This window comes from Anoplophora glabripennis, unplaced genomic scaffold, assembly GCF_000390285.2.
Source record: "Anoplophora glabripennis isolate ALB-LARVAE unplaced genomic scaffold, Agla_2.0 scaffold1802, whole genome shotgun sequence".
Lineage (NCBI taxonomy): Eukaryota > Metazoa > Arthropoda > Insecta > Coleoptera > Cerambycidae > Anoplophora > Anoplophora glabripennis.
The window spans coordinates 5,291-22,079 of record NW_019417951.1 but is presented as its reverse complement, the minus strand read 5'-3'; the positions used below and the strand labels follow the sequence as shown (position 1 = coordinate 22,079).

The 16,789-nt window shown below is 30.7% G+C and overlaps 1 protein-coding gene across 2 annotated transcripts; it reads left to right on the top strand.

Annotated features, from left to right (window-relative positions):
* The first annotated feature begins 202 nt into the window (after window positions 1–202).
* Window positions 203–15,753, top strand: LOC108915730 (caspase-2-like). 2 transcript variants are annotated; one of them, XM_018721850.1, is made up of 6 exons: window positions 203–430; window positions 570–711; window positions 817–1,157; window positions 2,839–3,065; window positions 8,191–8,330; window positions 15,444–15,753. In XM_018721850.1, exons 1-6 carry the CDS (start codon window positions 296–298, stop codon window positions 15,692–15,694), a joined length of 1,236 nt encoding a protein of 411 aa, XP_018577366.1. In that variant the 5' UTR covers window positions 203–295; the 3' UTR covers window positions 15,695–15,753. The 2 variants fall into 2 exon arrangements, with proteins under 2 accessions (XP_018577366.1, XP_018577367.1); XM_018721851.1 differs by lacking the exon at window positions 15,444–15,753 and adding an exon at window positions 13,294–13,445.
* The last annotated feature ends 1,036 nt before the right edge of the window (window positions 15,754–16,789 follow it).

Here is a 16,789-nt window from a genome sequence, read left to right as displayed (position 1 = left end):
AGATCTTGCTCCTTGCACTGCACTTCACTTCACAAACACGTCTGCTCGGCTTGGCTGCTCGCTCGGAACTGCTTCATACGACGAATTTTAAAAATCGTCCTGAAGATGTGAGACGTTTACGTTCTGGATGTTGGCAACACTGGAATAAATTATTTTATTTACTCATGTGACATATGATTTGACATTTGACTGCTTTGTTAGGTTCAGGTGTGTTTATTGTTTGTGTTTGTGATTTAATTTATATATACATATACATATGTACCTTAGTTGTTCATAATATCAAAAAATTGGAATTATGTTGGAAGAAAATAAAGATCTAATAATTAAAAACTTCCTTATATTAATGAAAGATTGTAATGTTGACGTTTTAAAACAGTTGTTAGTTGACAAAGGAATATTTTCCCAATCTGAAATCATTCAAATTTTTTCGGTAAGTGATGAGAGGTAGTTGCAAATCTGCACAGGTACCTTTAGTAAATAGAAATATGTCATGATGATATACACAGAATATATAGTTTCAATGGATTTTCTTTTACAAGAGATTTTTAATAATGTTAAATGTATTGCAGAGTAATGATGCAAGGCACAATAAAAGGATATTTTTCTTCAATATTCAGAAGAAAGAACAAAACGCTTTTAATGTATTAGTAGAATCTTTAAAGAAAACTAACCAGCATAATATTGTAAAATTATTAGTTCCGGAAGCTAAAGGTATGAATTACTTTAAAATTAAAGTGCACAATATTGTACGCAAATTCTTCCTACAGATGTAAACAGTTGTAACAGAACATAACTAATAGTAAATTAATTTTCTAGGCTGCAAAACATTTTCTCTTCCACCGGAATCAAATGCAGATGATGATTATTTGAATGAAAATATACCGCTTCATGTAAGCAGCGACACAACGTCTTTAACTGTTAAAGTTGTAAGAGCAAATGAATTTTTGGATACTGAGGCTCATAACAAAAAAATTGAATTCTATAGTAGTAGATCAAAGAAGAGAGGAAAAGTACTCATTATTAATAACTTTGATTATGCAGATAAAAAAGAGCACCCTTATCGAAATGGTGCCCAAGTTGATAACGCTAATCTTCAGGAATTATTTAACCAGATGGGAGGATGGGAAATAAATCTTATAAATAATGCGACTGTCGAGGTGATTATTTTTATGCCTATCAAATAGTAAACCTACAATAATGTACATGTCTCATCTGATAAATGTCATTTCTCAGCCCCTATATTTTTTTTACCTTGTAAACTACACCAACATGATACAGACAGACCTTCATAAATGATTGCAAGCCATATGACAAGTAATTTTGTTTGGAACAGTAATTGTATTTCCTTCATGGTGCAAATAAATTTTGGTAAAATTTTAACAATAAAATCAATATTACATTAAAACACAATATTCTGTTTCATTCACCGTAACTGGTATAATTTTTCACGAGATTCTATTTAACCAATCAGTGATCGCATTATCTCGAGGGTAGGCGAAACGTTTTGTCATTGTTCAACGGTGATGCCAAGATTTAAGGAATTTTAGTCAGTAGTATGTTGTTGCATTGCATTGTTGGGTTGCCTAAGCTCGGCGATCACGTGACTTGTTAACATTTATCAAGGCTCTGTATAATAACAGTTGAAAATTTAAGTTCAAAGTAAAAGTTACAGTTGGTTTACTTTTTGCCACTTTTATTAAAAATAGTTGTTGCTTTTATAAGTTCTTTGGACATCAGAGAGTAACCTGTAAAGTTAGTGCTTGTCTTCATTTGTATCACAGGCATGTTGTAAACTTTACTACCAGTAGCATGTACAATGAGTCACAAGATCTGAGTGCTGCATCGCTTCAGAACAACTTAAAGTGTGAATAAATACAAACCAGTATAACTTTAGTGTAAAATTTAACACTGAATTTTTTCCGTGTGCCGCATCTCAAAATATCAAAATTTCAAGTGTTTTGAATTAATTATTAAGCTTTTTTCTGCCAATAAAACAAATCAAAGAGAGAAGCAAAACTCTTGACAGTTTCAAAATGTAACAAAATAAGGGACGGGTAATTAACAGAAGAGAAATTTTTATCAGATAGCTGAATATGCGGTAGGCATGGGTTAAAGTAGTTACCACCTAAATAGAGATTATTCGAGATTACGATACTTTCAGTATAATTAATTATGCACTTGATAGATATCTATGCAAAATTTCAACACATTTTACCACACAGTTTTTGAGTTATGTTTAATCAAAGTTGACTATGTATATCATAGGCTTAATGAGCTGCTTTGAAAAATGTAGTAGTTACGATGAAAACGTTGCTGTAGCTAAATAACCCCATTGAGACACTGCTATTGTAGGCAAAACTAAATTGTGTAGAAATACGTTATACATATATAACTCTGCAAAGGATTGACCAGCTAGGATTAAAGATATTAATACTCAAACTTTTAAGTTTTTTTGCATGATTATTCACATAAATGAAACGCGGCAACGTCGCACATTGGTTAGTTTGCTCACGCTGACATTCTACAAAATTTTTACCTAAAACCTTTTTCGTTTCAGTTTGCATTTTTCGTTTAAAGGAACTAATAAAATAAATTCAACAATAAGGACGAATCCTGCAAAAATTTTTAAAACTCAATGATTATAATGCATCCACTAGATTTAACACTAACCCAACCTTGTGTCCTGTAAATATAAGTCCATCAATCGCTCTCACACACAACTGTGCTCTGTATGACGTTGCCAGTTGTCGAAACTACGTGACTCAAATATGAAACTTGCTTGAAAGTTTTCTACTTGAGCAAATTTATAAAAAACAATAATTTTTTTTACTGTTGTAGCAAATGGTCCATCGATTAATATTGTTTACTCAAGATAAGGAAAATAAACAGTATGATATTTGTTTTGTAATTATAATGGGCCATGGAGAAGAGCAATCCAATCGGACAATTATATTTGGAATAGATGGAAAATTTATTTCTTCGGAAGATGTGCAGAAACATTTTACAAATGAAAAATGCAAAAGTTTTAGAGGAAAACCAAAAGTATTTTTATTCCAGGTGTGCAGGTAAAAAAAAATTATTCAGAAATATTTGCATGGATACTATTTGTTATTTTAAAATTACTGATATTTAACAATATAAAGAGGTTTTTGAATAATTTTAATGAATTTGCTCTAACATTAGTATATTAAGAAGTCAAATTTTTATTCTACTTTTATTTTACAGAAAAATTATGGTTTAATGTTGATTTACCAATCAAATTTAATGTTAAATAGATAAAGCCTTCGTAAAAAAAACAGTAAATTAGTGAGATGACTGACTAAGCTTGTATTATGTAATTCTTATGTTATATCAGTGTTGCCAGCGCCAGCACTTTGGTCTGTTTTCAGCACCTTTTTAAACAAACTAGACTGTCGTACTTTCTCCTTACAATTCTGCACCTTTTCGAAGAGTATGACGTCAAGATAACCATAACCTATCAATGTTGGTACAACTCAAGATTTGTAAACTAATTACTTTACAAATCTTGGATACAACTGCTACGGCTACTATGGGCCGTGGGGTGGATAGAGGGGTACGCCTTTTCCTATATTCTATGATTCTGTGGTGTTCTGTTTTGTGTTGTGATTGGCACATTCACACAATTGACAATGGTTGGACTACAGCTCTTGATTTGAGCTCTTGGGCAAGGATTTTATACATTGATTTTATACATTGTATAAAATCCTTGGCTCTTGGGTACCTGGCATATCTCCGTCAAAAATGAATATAAAAATCTGAAATCTTAGGGGTGTACTCTAGATGGGGAGACCTAAGAGCGCACGTACCTACCTACTCCACATTATCTCTAAAAAATATATATTTTTTATGTTAACATATAAGGATACATAGTTTATTCAAATATAGTTTATATAATAGGATTTTTTTTCATAAAATTTTACAAGACGTGGGTAACACATCTGTAAAAAATAAAAAATGTATTGCTGGTTGCATTTTCGTCATACCTACCTAGCATGTAATTAAGAACGTGATGAATGAAGTAAAAGTAATTATTTATTAGACTTATTGTATCTGATTCGATATTATAAATTTTCTAGACTTTTTTCAAACAATTAGCACTTTTTCACTTCCCGATTTAGTACTTTTATTTTACGTCCGCTGGCAACACTGTGTTATATCATTTCCAGTGAAGGGAAAGGGATTATATCTACAAAGTCTTTTCTCGTATCTTTATATTTTTGGAAAAAGTGTTTAATAACCAATAATAACTTGCTCTGCTACTTTACTGTCACAATAGCGCATTATTTTAAGTTTTTAATTTATAGATTTGAAAATAATACGCAATCATAATGCCTCAACAAATACTTGACATTTGTCAGAATTTCTAAGAAATGTCAATAGAGTGTTCTAAACTATTGAGGCAACTTGTCAAAAAACACCTGTACTGCCACGCATAGAGATTCAGTGCAACAGGGTGATGAATAGACTAGAAATAGCACAAGTGTTGCGATTTGGCAGACAATTTTACTAAACTTATTAAACTATTATTATTTTGTATTAGCCTGAGACTTGTTTTTTAAGTCATTGTACCTGTCAATTCTTGAAAGTATTTAATTCGATAAGATTTGTCACATTTTACTTCATTGTTTAACATGGGTAGGTACATACACAACGAACAAGTAGATATGCTCTTGGCTTTACGTCCGTTGAAATTCAGGCTGTTTATGGGACCACAGGGCTCTGTTATAGGATCCTTTTTTGTTTGTTAATGATATACTCAAAGATATGGACAGTAATATGACTAATATTTTACTTTATGTCGATGATATCAAAATCTTTTATTTATTCTGTATTAACCTTTTCACTGCTCCAGCTGTATTTATTCGCTAAAAATTTATAGAGCTCTAACTGCTCCAGACGGATTAATTCGCTTGAATAGTTAAATTGGATCAGGTTGCTCAAGCCATATATATTCGCAACCATGCGCATAGTGACTCGGTTGTTGCAATTGGTATGGGGAATTTTTGCGGGTGGAGCTTATAGCGAAGATTGTACATCTCTCTTTCAGTTTCTATTTAGTACAGCTGTCGGTGTACTGTATTTTATTTAAAATAAAATCGTAAAATTGATCGTAAATGGTAATTTAACACTATGTAATGTAAAACTATAAGAGGTCTAACTGCTTCAGACGTATATGTTCGCACGCGATAAACTTTCGCGCACGTTGCGGTAGCTGCGTTTAGACGTATAGCGCAGCGAAAGGGTTAAACTGCATTAAATGGTACAAATGAACCTTTTAAAAATTAAAAAGTGGTGTAATAACATTATATTATAATAAATAATAATATAATAAGTGCAATATATTTTCATACATCTGGAAAAAGGAACCTCTTTTCGTATAATATTAGATAATGTTACCTGAATATTAGATAATGTTACCTGAATTGTTCAGAATATAAGAGATTTGGTCAAAAAGTAACGAGAATATTATTAATTATCTCAGAAGGTATTTATTTAATCTAAAATTTTTATCCCATTCCCTTCAAAGTAATCTACAAACTGGAAACGTAGTTTGTTCAGTGATAGTTATGCAACACTGTTTTTGTTGAAAATTCAACAGTTTTGAAACTAATTTTCCTGCCACTCGTTTTATGTTCAAAAATCGCTTTGCATGAGTGGTATGAAATTCCTATTTCTTCAGCAACCTCTCTGATGGTGATTGCTCTATTCCTCCACAATCTGTAACTTTTTCCATGTTTTCATTCTTGGTGGATGTGCTAGGGCCCCCAGATCTTGCGATGTCTGCTCGGTCTTCACGAAAACATTTGTACCATTTATTAACATGGCTGTGACAAAAGCCTTATTTAACATTTTGAACACTGCTACATTTAAGGAGGTTGGATACCGAAAAAAAAAGTTTTCAAAGCAATTGAAATATGTTAATGTTTTTGTTGTTAATATGCAAACTACTTCGTGTAAAAATATCAAATCGATTGCCAATGTAGTTTTTTTGAAAAATTATGCTCTTATACACAGGCTCTTATGCGAGTTAAGAAAAAACTTTAATCAAACGTGAATAGTGCTCTTAAAAATGGTTAGGATCGGGAAAATAAAATTGTAATTAAAGAATTAAATATTACTAAACATTTTAAAACAATAAAAATATGCACTTGTAATTATTGAGATACTGATCCAATGAAAGGAAATATGACAACACTGTACGCTGTATTTAATGCTCTGACTGACGCTCTATATTTGAATAGCTCGGTTATAGACAATAAAATTATTGTAGTCGAAAACATAATGTAGTAATAATTAATATTAAATAAATTTTTCATAATCTAATGCAATATAATAGCAATTTGAAACAAAAATTGAAAGGATCGCTTTGCAAAACGAACAGTATAGATGTTCAGTTGTAATCTTCAATTTGATAAGGTTACGTCTCACTAGCATACACTGAGCTTCTTGATATTATCATATGGATTCTCGGTTTGCAAATTTTACTTATTTCTCATCAATCCACATTCTGTTTCATATGCATTTTATATTGCTTTTTAGTCATTACTTTTACTTTGTAGCTTGGATGTTCATTCATGTTTACTGTATATGCGCCAAGCGGCCAAGCACAGTTGACACTTGATAGTTGACCCAATTTTTACCACCACGCCACACTGATGTGGAATGTTGCCAGATTTCGCCCATAGTTTTACAAGCTCTTAATGAATAAATAAACATTTTTATTCAAATAAAAAGTTAATTGCCGTGCATTAAACACGAAAAACATGAAAAGTATATGGGAGCTAATATGTGTTGTATAAATTTCATTTGTATATATTATATTTAGTTTGCTCAAATTAGTTTAGTAAGGTTGGTACTACAACGAAACTCCCATGTATAAGTATAGACCTCCCTCCCGCACCGTCTGCCCCGCAAGATATCTATCGAACCTCCTTATTTCTGTTTTTAACACAAATTTCAGACAAACTTTCTGATCTGACATTTCTCCACACAAAAAATCACCAAAAACGCTGAAGTCTTACTCAATCGTTGGCTAAACACAAACTAAGTGTGGCAGTTGCCTAGAAATTGATAGGTACGTGACTGACAGTGCTACCAAAACACAAAAAAAGAATTAACTTGATAGACAAGACACAATTTGAAAATTCTTGTTACTTGACCCTTGATGAAAAACTTAACCTTTAATAAAAGTGGAATTGTATCGTATAAAAATATTGGTTTCATGTTATGAAAAAAGGACTGCATTTATGAATGCATTGTTTTTGCTTTTTAACACTTTTGTGAGATCTAAACTTGAATGTGCTTCTTTCATATGGAATCGTGGCTACATAAACTAGCCTTTTTTAAACATTATTCCTTATTCCATCCAGGTTCCTTAAGACACATGTGTTTTTGGAATAGATAGAGAAAAGTTCACATTTTCTTTACCACTTATTGCATTTGGATATTCCAGAACATTTCATCTCGCTACTTCTAGAACTAATCTTTTAAAGTTTTCCACATTACTTTTTATTTGTAACACTTATAATTAATTGCAGGACAAGTTTGATGTATTTTGTACAAATGTGACTAGTTTAAAAAATTTAATAACTATTTAAACAACTGAATAATATTAATAACATTATACTGTGTCGTCTTTTATATATTGATGTATGTATGTTTATGAAGTTATATATTTTTTTGCGTTTCCCCTTCTGTAATTGATAGTAACTGTTGGATGGATATTTCTAAAAGAAAAATGACAAACGGCCTGAACAAATATCAAGTGCAAAAAACCAACACATGGTACAAGTTACTTGTAACTTATTCCATTACACCTCATTTTACCATGGGATAAGTGATATTATGTTATAATTCAGTTTCTATTAAGGCCACATATTCCATATTTATACCAAACAGAAAGAGTAAGGTCTTCAATTTTGATGAAAATGACTGACTTGAAAACCTTCATTTGAAAACATACATAATATGGATGACCTGTTGATTTGTTCTTGATATGCAGGGCCAATGAACTAAGCACATGTCTGAGTCAATATAAATTGGCACAATAACCATGACTGTCTGTGTAAAACGGGAATAATTGCACTAAAGAACATTTAGGATATTGATGTTACAGTCATTACTGTTTTTGCTTCAAGGTATTTATTAATATATATTACTTATATTTAGGGGATCTGCACTTGATCACACAATCCGACATACAGAGACTGATTCAGCATTACGTTCTGGTCCTTCTAGTGATTATCAAAAGATAGATAGTCATATTCGAACCAAAGAAGATATGTTAATTGGTTTTGCAACATTACATGGTAAATATATTAAAATTTAATTTGTCTTAATATTATGTCATCACGTAATTAAATATAATGTAATTAAAATTTACGAACATATTCGTAAATTAAAATTGAAATAGAAAAATATTTTTTTAATTATTTTGTTTGAAATTTGTTCATCACGAAAATACCCTAGCTATGCCTAAAATTTGTAATTTATAAATATTTTGTGGATCCTTAATAGTTCAATTAATAATTGTAATTAGATTATTTTTTCGTTTTCGTTTGTTGGTCACTTTTAAAAATATTGGGTGTTTTATATTAGTAAATAAGTATGTACATTTTTTATCAACTATTTGAAGTTGTTGATAAAAAATTGTTCGCTAAGTTCATGTCAACTCCGCTCTCGTGGGCAATAGACAACTTACCGCATTTATTGCACAATATACTATTTCATAATGTACAAAAACTTGAAATTAAAACACAAAATTTCACTGTATCGTCACTGAACACGGCACTTTATGTACAACCTTCCAAACTGATAAAATCGAGATTAAACAAATACGTAACCAAATGAAACACTACAGTTTTCCACCACTCTATCAGATGCAAGCACATTCGGCTTATCCGCCTTCAAAGGCAAACCACAACAGAACAGCGGTTTTGTTCGGCGCTTCATCCACATTAACATCAAAAAAACTATAGTGACTTTAAAATAACAGGTCGTTGTAATATTAAATTAATCTATTTTAACAAAATTATTTTTAATTAATTTTGTAGTGTAACAGTTGATTAAAAAAATATTTATAATTAGTATAATTATTGTCACAGCCCACAATGTAGATTGGTTTGAAAACAACTAGCAACGTTAATAGTGCACTATCAGAACACACAAAATTCCGGGTGCCCCAGTTTACTCTACTCAGTAGCGGTGTACACAAGAATTAAAGTGGATATAAAAAATAATTATTATAACTGGACTATTTATTTGCTTAAAAATAATAATAATTTCAAATTCGTGTTCAAGGGAACATATACTGTTTCCCATAAAAAACTGACCCCCACTTAAAGTTGCCTCCTGTATTCTTATTTACTCATTTTTTTCACCATTTATGCACTTTTTATTGACTGTAAATATATTCATGTAAGTGTAACTTGTAAAATATTAAAATTTAAATTTATTAAACTTTTTTCCTCCATTGAAAATTTAACTATTGCTGTAAAGTCAAAGCACTGTTATTCCTTGATAGGTAGCAACTAAACGGACTGACTATTCAGCACATACATTCTAATATTGCATTATAAGTGTTAAGACTGTACTATGTAACTAGTAATAATTATGTCAGTAGTTATGTGGAAAAAATTATGGATACATATAAGTTGGATATTCATGTATACAGGGTGGACCAGCTTTTTCGTGACAAACTTTAAGGGTATGTTCTACGTCCAAAAATAACCGTAGTTTGCTATACAAACAATAGTCCAAAATTGCTTCGTTACGAAAATACAGGGTGTTGAAGTTTATTCTGAAAAATAGAAAAATACATTTTTTTTAAACCGCTTAAGATAATTAAATGAAATTTGACAGGTGTCAATAGCAATGGAAGACTTAAATTTTGCAATGCAAAAGTTTCTTTTACTGTCACCAGTGGCGCGAGTAGCGGATCGTTAGTGACTATTTTCCAATAAAAAAATGGTACGTCCCTGGTTTTTCTAAAAATTAATGTTATTTTTGAATTCCTCGTTCAATTTGGTAGAAAAAAACTCTCTTGACTTTTTTTTGTACGATGCACCGTTTAATAAATAATAAATTACTTTAAAACTTTTCAAAGTGTTTTCCTTCAAATGGATTATTATTTGTTAGCTGCATACCAGATACACTTGCTGCAACCACCAGATAAACAAATTTACAACGACTAGTTGGCGTCGGTTTTCATGTCAACGTTTGACAAATCTTAAATAGACTTGTCTTCTGTGCAGTAGTATCAAAATGCCGTTTAGATTTTCACCGTGTATTAACAACTTTATTTTCACAATGAATACCAAAAACTAAACTAATTAAAATTATCAACAAAAACAGTCATAAAAATTGTTCAAAATGGGAACCATTATTTTCAATGCACAACTCGCACCTACGTACAATACATCTATTTAAATTAATTAGATGCGGTATTATTGCATTACAACCATTTCTTATACGAGTAATAAGTTCATCTTGTGTGTTCACGGGGGTTGCATAAACTTTCTCTTTTAAAAAACCCCANTACTCCCACCATTTGTGATAAAACACGTACAGAAGTTCTTGGCGCATTTTCCATTATTTGTTGGACATTTTCTTTTAATTCTTCAGTCCGCTTTTTAGGTCGGCCGCTTCCTTCTTTTCTTGTTACACTGCCCGTTTCACGAAAAACATTAACACAACGCTGAACTGCACTTTGAAAAATTTTGTACTCAACAACGCCGGGAAATTGATTTTGAAATTCTATGAAACATTCCTCAATAGAATACTTCCATATTCCATCAATCTTGCGTCCATTTCTAAAGTAGGACTCTATGATAAACACTTTTTGTTCTTGAGAAAACACCATTTTAAACGCTTTTTAAAACGAAAATATTCAAATTGATAGCGGCGATATAGCGCTTTGACAGATGACGTTTAAGTTCATTTGCTATACGCTACGCCATACGTCCAAATTTTCAGAACCAACTTGACCACGTTTTTATTTGAACGCTCGTTATATACATCAAAACAGAATACCTCTCTAGATATTCAAATAAAGAACATTCCTATATCCGTTATACCTTATGGATATTTGAGGAATATTCAAACCAGATCTATGGAACTGAAGAATATGGGCAAAAAAATTGATATTCATGGAACATAGTGTGCTATAATTAAAGACAATAAATTACTGACTTGATATAGAAATCTGTAATCCAGTGACAAGAATTTCAACACCACTAAGTGTGTGTGTGTATTTTTGAAATTGGATAAATGCATTCAACTCATAGTGTTTAAGTTTAAGAAAAAAGTATCTATGACATTGACTTACAAAACACCCTGTATAAATTGGAACAAGGTTATATGGGACATAAATATTAATTTACTTATTTCGAGTCAATATTGGGACTATGTACAGTATCCCAAAATTAATCTACAATATTTTACCAGTCTCGTCACATTTAAACATAAGAAAATTTTATGTGAACTTAGGCAGATAAATGCCTTCTAAAGGTGTTACAGCACAGCCCATTAACGGTGAGCCTATAATTTATAAATTTAAGCACTCTTAAACTTTTTTTATGTCGCCCCACAGAAAAAAAGTCAAGGGGGGGGGGGTCATATCGAGAGAACTAACCGGTTATTCAATTATTCAATTGCCCCTCTATGCTTGATCTATTTATCAGGAAAAGTTTCATCAAGATATGCCTGTACCACACGTCCAAAATGTGGAGGACCCCAATCATGTTGAAACCATGTTTCTGCCGGTAAATTGGGATTGTTATTGTTCGGGAATAATCGTCTAGGCTCTGAAATAATATGTTCTTGCAAAAGTAATAAATATCGTTCAGGGGTCAAATTTCTGTTTATAAAATAAGGTCCTATGACGTGTCCACCAATAATGCCACACCAAACATTTACTTTCTGTGGTCGTTGGGTGGGAACTTCATCCAATGTGGATTTTGGTCTGGTCGGTTTACGTATACGTTTTAGTCTAAGAGCTGGTAACGCATGTTTTATGAAGTGTTTGATGCATCTTAAAATTTTTTAATTCTAGTATCTATGGGATATCAAGCTGGAATACCTGTGTTGGCTTGACCCAACCCGGGACACCTGGCACTGCGCATAAGGGAAAGGTGTAATAAAATATAATCCAAAAAAAATGTTTGATTCAGAGGCCAACAACCGTTAATCAAAAGTTTAAATAATTTAACACATAAAATTTATTAAGGCAGACACTTTTGAGAGGGTTTACATTTAATTAGTCCACCCCAAAGTTGTTTTTTAGAAAATACCATTTGAAGCGTTTGATTCACTCTGAAATTTTAATAGCCTCTTAATTAAATATTAAATAAATTATTAACAAAAAGCTAGATGAAAATTAGTCTTATTTAAAATAGAAACATATAGACTGCGCGTGGTTGGCGATCTGGGTGAGAGCACCGATTACCTCAGCAGCTACGCCTCCTATTGGTTATTGGTCACGTGTCCTTTACCAGCTGTACATTTAAAATTTATATTTTCGAATAGAAATAAAAAAATTTTATTTATGTAGACGTTTTTTTGTAAACTTTTAATTTCTCAAGATAGAAGGATAGTGCAATTAAGCAATAATGAAACATTTGAATTTAAATCTTACCAAATTAAAAAGAAAGGAGACTGTGGACTGTGAGGTTATTATTGAAAATTCCACGATTAGAATGTATAATCAATTTTATAGGTTTATTATCATAAAAAATATTTGTTACAGATACGTTTCAAAAAAATGTTTAGAAAAGTATCTTCAATTTTCCCCCTCATCACTACTGTCCTCTGATTCTTCTTCTGTCAAATCATCACTTGAAAGCATGTCTTGATCGTAAAAAATTTGTTTATTTTCTGAAAAAAATTAAAACATAATTAACATTATGACAAGATAACTGAGAAAAGAAAATTATTAGAAAATACAAACCTTTATTGTGTCCGGCAATTGAACCGGTTTTAATCGCATCCAAAACAGTTTGTGGCATACAATCACCCTCAAACCATTTAAACTCATATTTATCATCTATGTATTCCAACATCTTTGTTATCTTGAAGACACGCTTGGACTATAAAAGATGATAAATATGAGTTTAAATGGTTTGAGGGTGATTGTATGCCACAAACTGTTTTGGATGCGATTAAAACCGGTTCAATTGCCGGACACAGTCCTAACAATGAAGGCTTGTATTTTCTAATAATTTTCTTTTCTCAGTTATCTTGTCATAATGTTAATTATGTTTTAATTTTTTTCAGAAAATGAACAAATTTTTTACGATCAAGACATGCTTTCAAGCGATGATTCTACAGAAGAAGAATCAGAGGACAGTAGTGATGAGGCGGAAAATTGAAGATACTTTTCTAAACATTTTTATGAAACGTACTTGTAACAAATATTTTTTATGATAATAAACCTATAAAATTGATTATACATTCTAATCGTGGAATTTTCAATAATAACCTCACAGTCTCCTTTTTTTTTAATTCGATAAAATTTAAATTCAAATGTTTCATTATTGCTTAATTGCACTATCCTTCTATCTTGAGAAATTAAAAGTTTACAAAAAAAAGTTGTCTACATAAATAAAATTTTTTTTATTTCTATTCAAAAATATAAATTTTAAATGTACAGCTGGTAAAGGACACGTGACCAATAAGCAATAGGAAGCGTAGCTGCTGAGGTATTCGGTGCTCTCACTCAGATCGCCAACGACGCGCAGTCTATCTCTTTCTATTTTAAATAAGACTAATATTCATGTTTGCCGGTAATTAAACTCCGGAAAAACTGTCTGGCTTTTTGTTAATAATTTATTTAATATTTAATTAAGATGCTATTAAAATTTCAGAGTGAATCAAACGCTTCAAATGGTATTTTCTAAAAAACAACTTTGGGGTGGATTAATTAAATGTAAACCCTCTCAACAGTGTCTGCCTTATTAAATTTTATCTGTTAAATTATTTAAACTTTTGATTAACGTTTGTTGGCCTCTGAATCAAACATTTTTTTTGGATTATATTTTATTACACCTTTCTATTATGCGCAGTGCCAGGTGTCCCGGGTTGGGTCAAGCCAACACAGGTATTCCAGCTTGGTATCCCATAGATACTTGAATTAAAAAATTTTAAGATGCATCAAATACTTCATGAAACATGCGTTACCAGCTCTCCGACTATTTAAACAAAATGTAGATTAGTCAGAAAACAATATATACAAAGTTGACATTCGTTTAATCTATTCATAATAACTTCGCAGAACTCGATTCTATGATCATTATCAGTTCACTCAATTCTTGTAACAAATGTAAACAATTTTATGTGGATGTAATTTTTCGCGTTTGCAATTTTTTTTTAATGGAATTTTTTAACTCATTTTACTATTTAAAGCCCTCTATTCTGTTGAATTTATTAAATTTTTCACCACATCTAACATGACATTCAAAGAATTTTCTTCATATGTAACGCTTACTGGTTTTCCACTTTTTCGTCGATCTGTAACATCTTTCATCAAAACGTTGCAATGTTTTTTTAAATGGATGATTTAGAAATATGTTCCTAATTGGGATGCAATTCAGGAAAAATATCCGCTACTTCGTCTTCTATCACTATGTCCTATGATCATTCAAACTTAAACATGCCATTTTTCAATGTATTTTTGACATGGTGTTGACAAGAAAATCACTATTAGACAAAAGAATGATGCAGCGTTGTTATGGAGCTAGAAACTTTCAAATGTAACTTGATGGACTATAAACTCAATGGACTAAAATATTTTTGTATAATTTATAAGAAAATAATTTCAAGTTTAGGTACATGATGTGCTGTATGAATTTTATTTAGAATTTCAAGAACTAAAATATAGAATAATATACAGGGTGTTCCATTAAAGAAAGAGCAACTTTGTTTCATCATGACTTTTTGACTGATCCTGATACTTAATTTTTCTTTATATTATAGATTTAAAAAAAACCTAAAAAGTGTCTTGTAATTTTTCAATAGCTATCTTATTTTAGGAGATAATCGACTGTTGCCCGTACATATCCGCGACCCTGTTTAATTTCCATTTTATTTGTGATAAAAGGAAATCAGTTCCAAATTTCGTTTTGTTTTCAACGGTTTCAGATATATCTAAAGAAACTGCAGCCTCCTAAGCAGGCCTTTCATAATCTATGTTTATATAAACTTCTTTACACTGGAAAAATATCGCAAGCTAATTTCAGGGCAACCTGTACAAAAACTTGACAATATTGTTTTGACTTTTCTAAACATTTTTGAAATTATATACTTACAACTAATCAATATATCATTTATATCTACATATTTAATTGATGCAGATTTTCTTTAGTAGGTACCTATATAAATTTTAATTTGCTTAAGTGATTATGCTGAAGTAGATGAATTATTTTCAGGTTTTAAAGCTCACCGAGATCCAAATCGTGGCTCGTGGTATGTAGAACTTATATGTAAACATTTTATGAATGAAGCCCGGACATATTCTGTAAATTTACTGTTACAAATGGTTGATCAGGATTTACGAAGAAGAATGTCAGAAATCGGAACAATGCAGACAGCACCGTTTAATAATGAAGGCTTTAAAAATCTATATTTAAATCCAGGAATATATTACGAAGATGGTAGTTTGAAACATTTTCATGGTTGAATTATTTTATACATACATTTATTAGATTTTATAACATTAATAATTGTTATTTTTCAACAAGTAGCAATATTTTTTTGTATTAAAAATTATTTAAAATAAATGTATTTGTTTTTTTAATATCTATTCTACAGGGGGTTTCAGAATTAATTGGCTGAATATGAATTTGTGTGGCAAAAATAAGGGAAAATGTCTTACAAATGCCTTGAAAAGCTTTGGTTTTGAAATAGTGTTGAAATTTAAAAAAATTCACATTTTCTAAAATAATTGAAGATGCTTGATGTGTTTGGGTTAACGACATAATTATAAAATTCGTATATGTATTTTTTTGTCACTGGATACTTTGGAGTTTCGATTCCTGATCTTCTTTGAAGTTCTTGATAATGGTAATGTAAATTAAGAAAAGTAATAATAATAAAAACGATCCATCTTTCAAATAAATGGGAAAATGACCATTCACAAATTCATTCTGCGAAAATAAATTAATTTATACAGGATGTCCAAAATTTTATAGGTCAAATTCCACCTAGTGATAGAATATTTCAAAATATGAAAAAAGTTAATTTGAATATACCGGATGATTCAGTTTGATATTCGCGGCCTTGTATATCTTTTATTTTAACAAATAGCTATAACAAACCCTATATATTTTTAAATCACCACTCAAAGTCTATCAAATGACATTATTAGATCGTCTCCATGGTAACATATGTCAAAATTACTATAGTCGACTGTTTTTGTTCAAATGGCACACTATATTTTTTTTATCAATTCAGAAAGATATTTTTTTTCTGCCTTCATTTATATAAGGAAGTCTATAGTTTTATTAGAAATGTTGCTAGAAAAACAGCAAAAAAGATTAACCCCACTTTCAGTAGTTTTATTCAGAAAAATGATAGCCAGCTGTAGAAACAACAACAACAGAATTTTGACGTTTCTAAATAACGATTTTTCAAAATAATTGACATTTTTTACCTATCTATTTTATATATAACTAATTATAACATGAATACTTACAATAACCAAGAAAAACTAAATATGATTTTAATTTATGGAGTGCCGAAAGAACGCTAAGCTGCCAGGCATTTATACCAACAT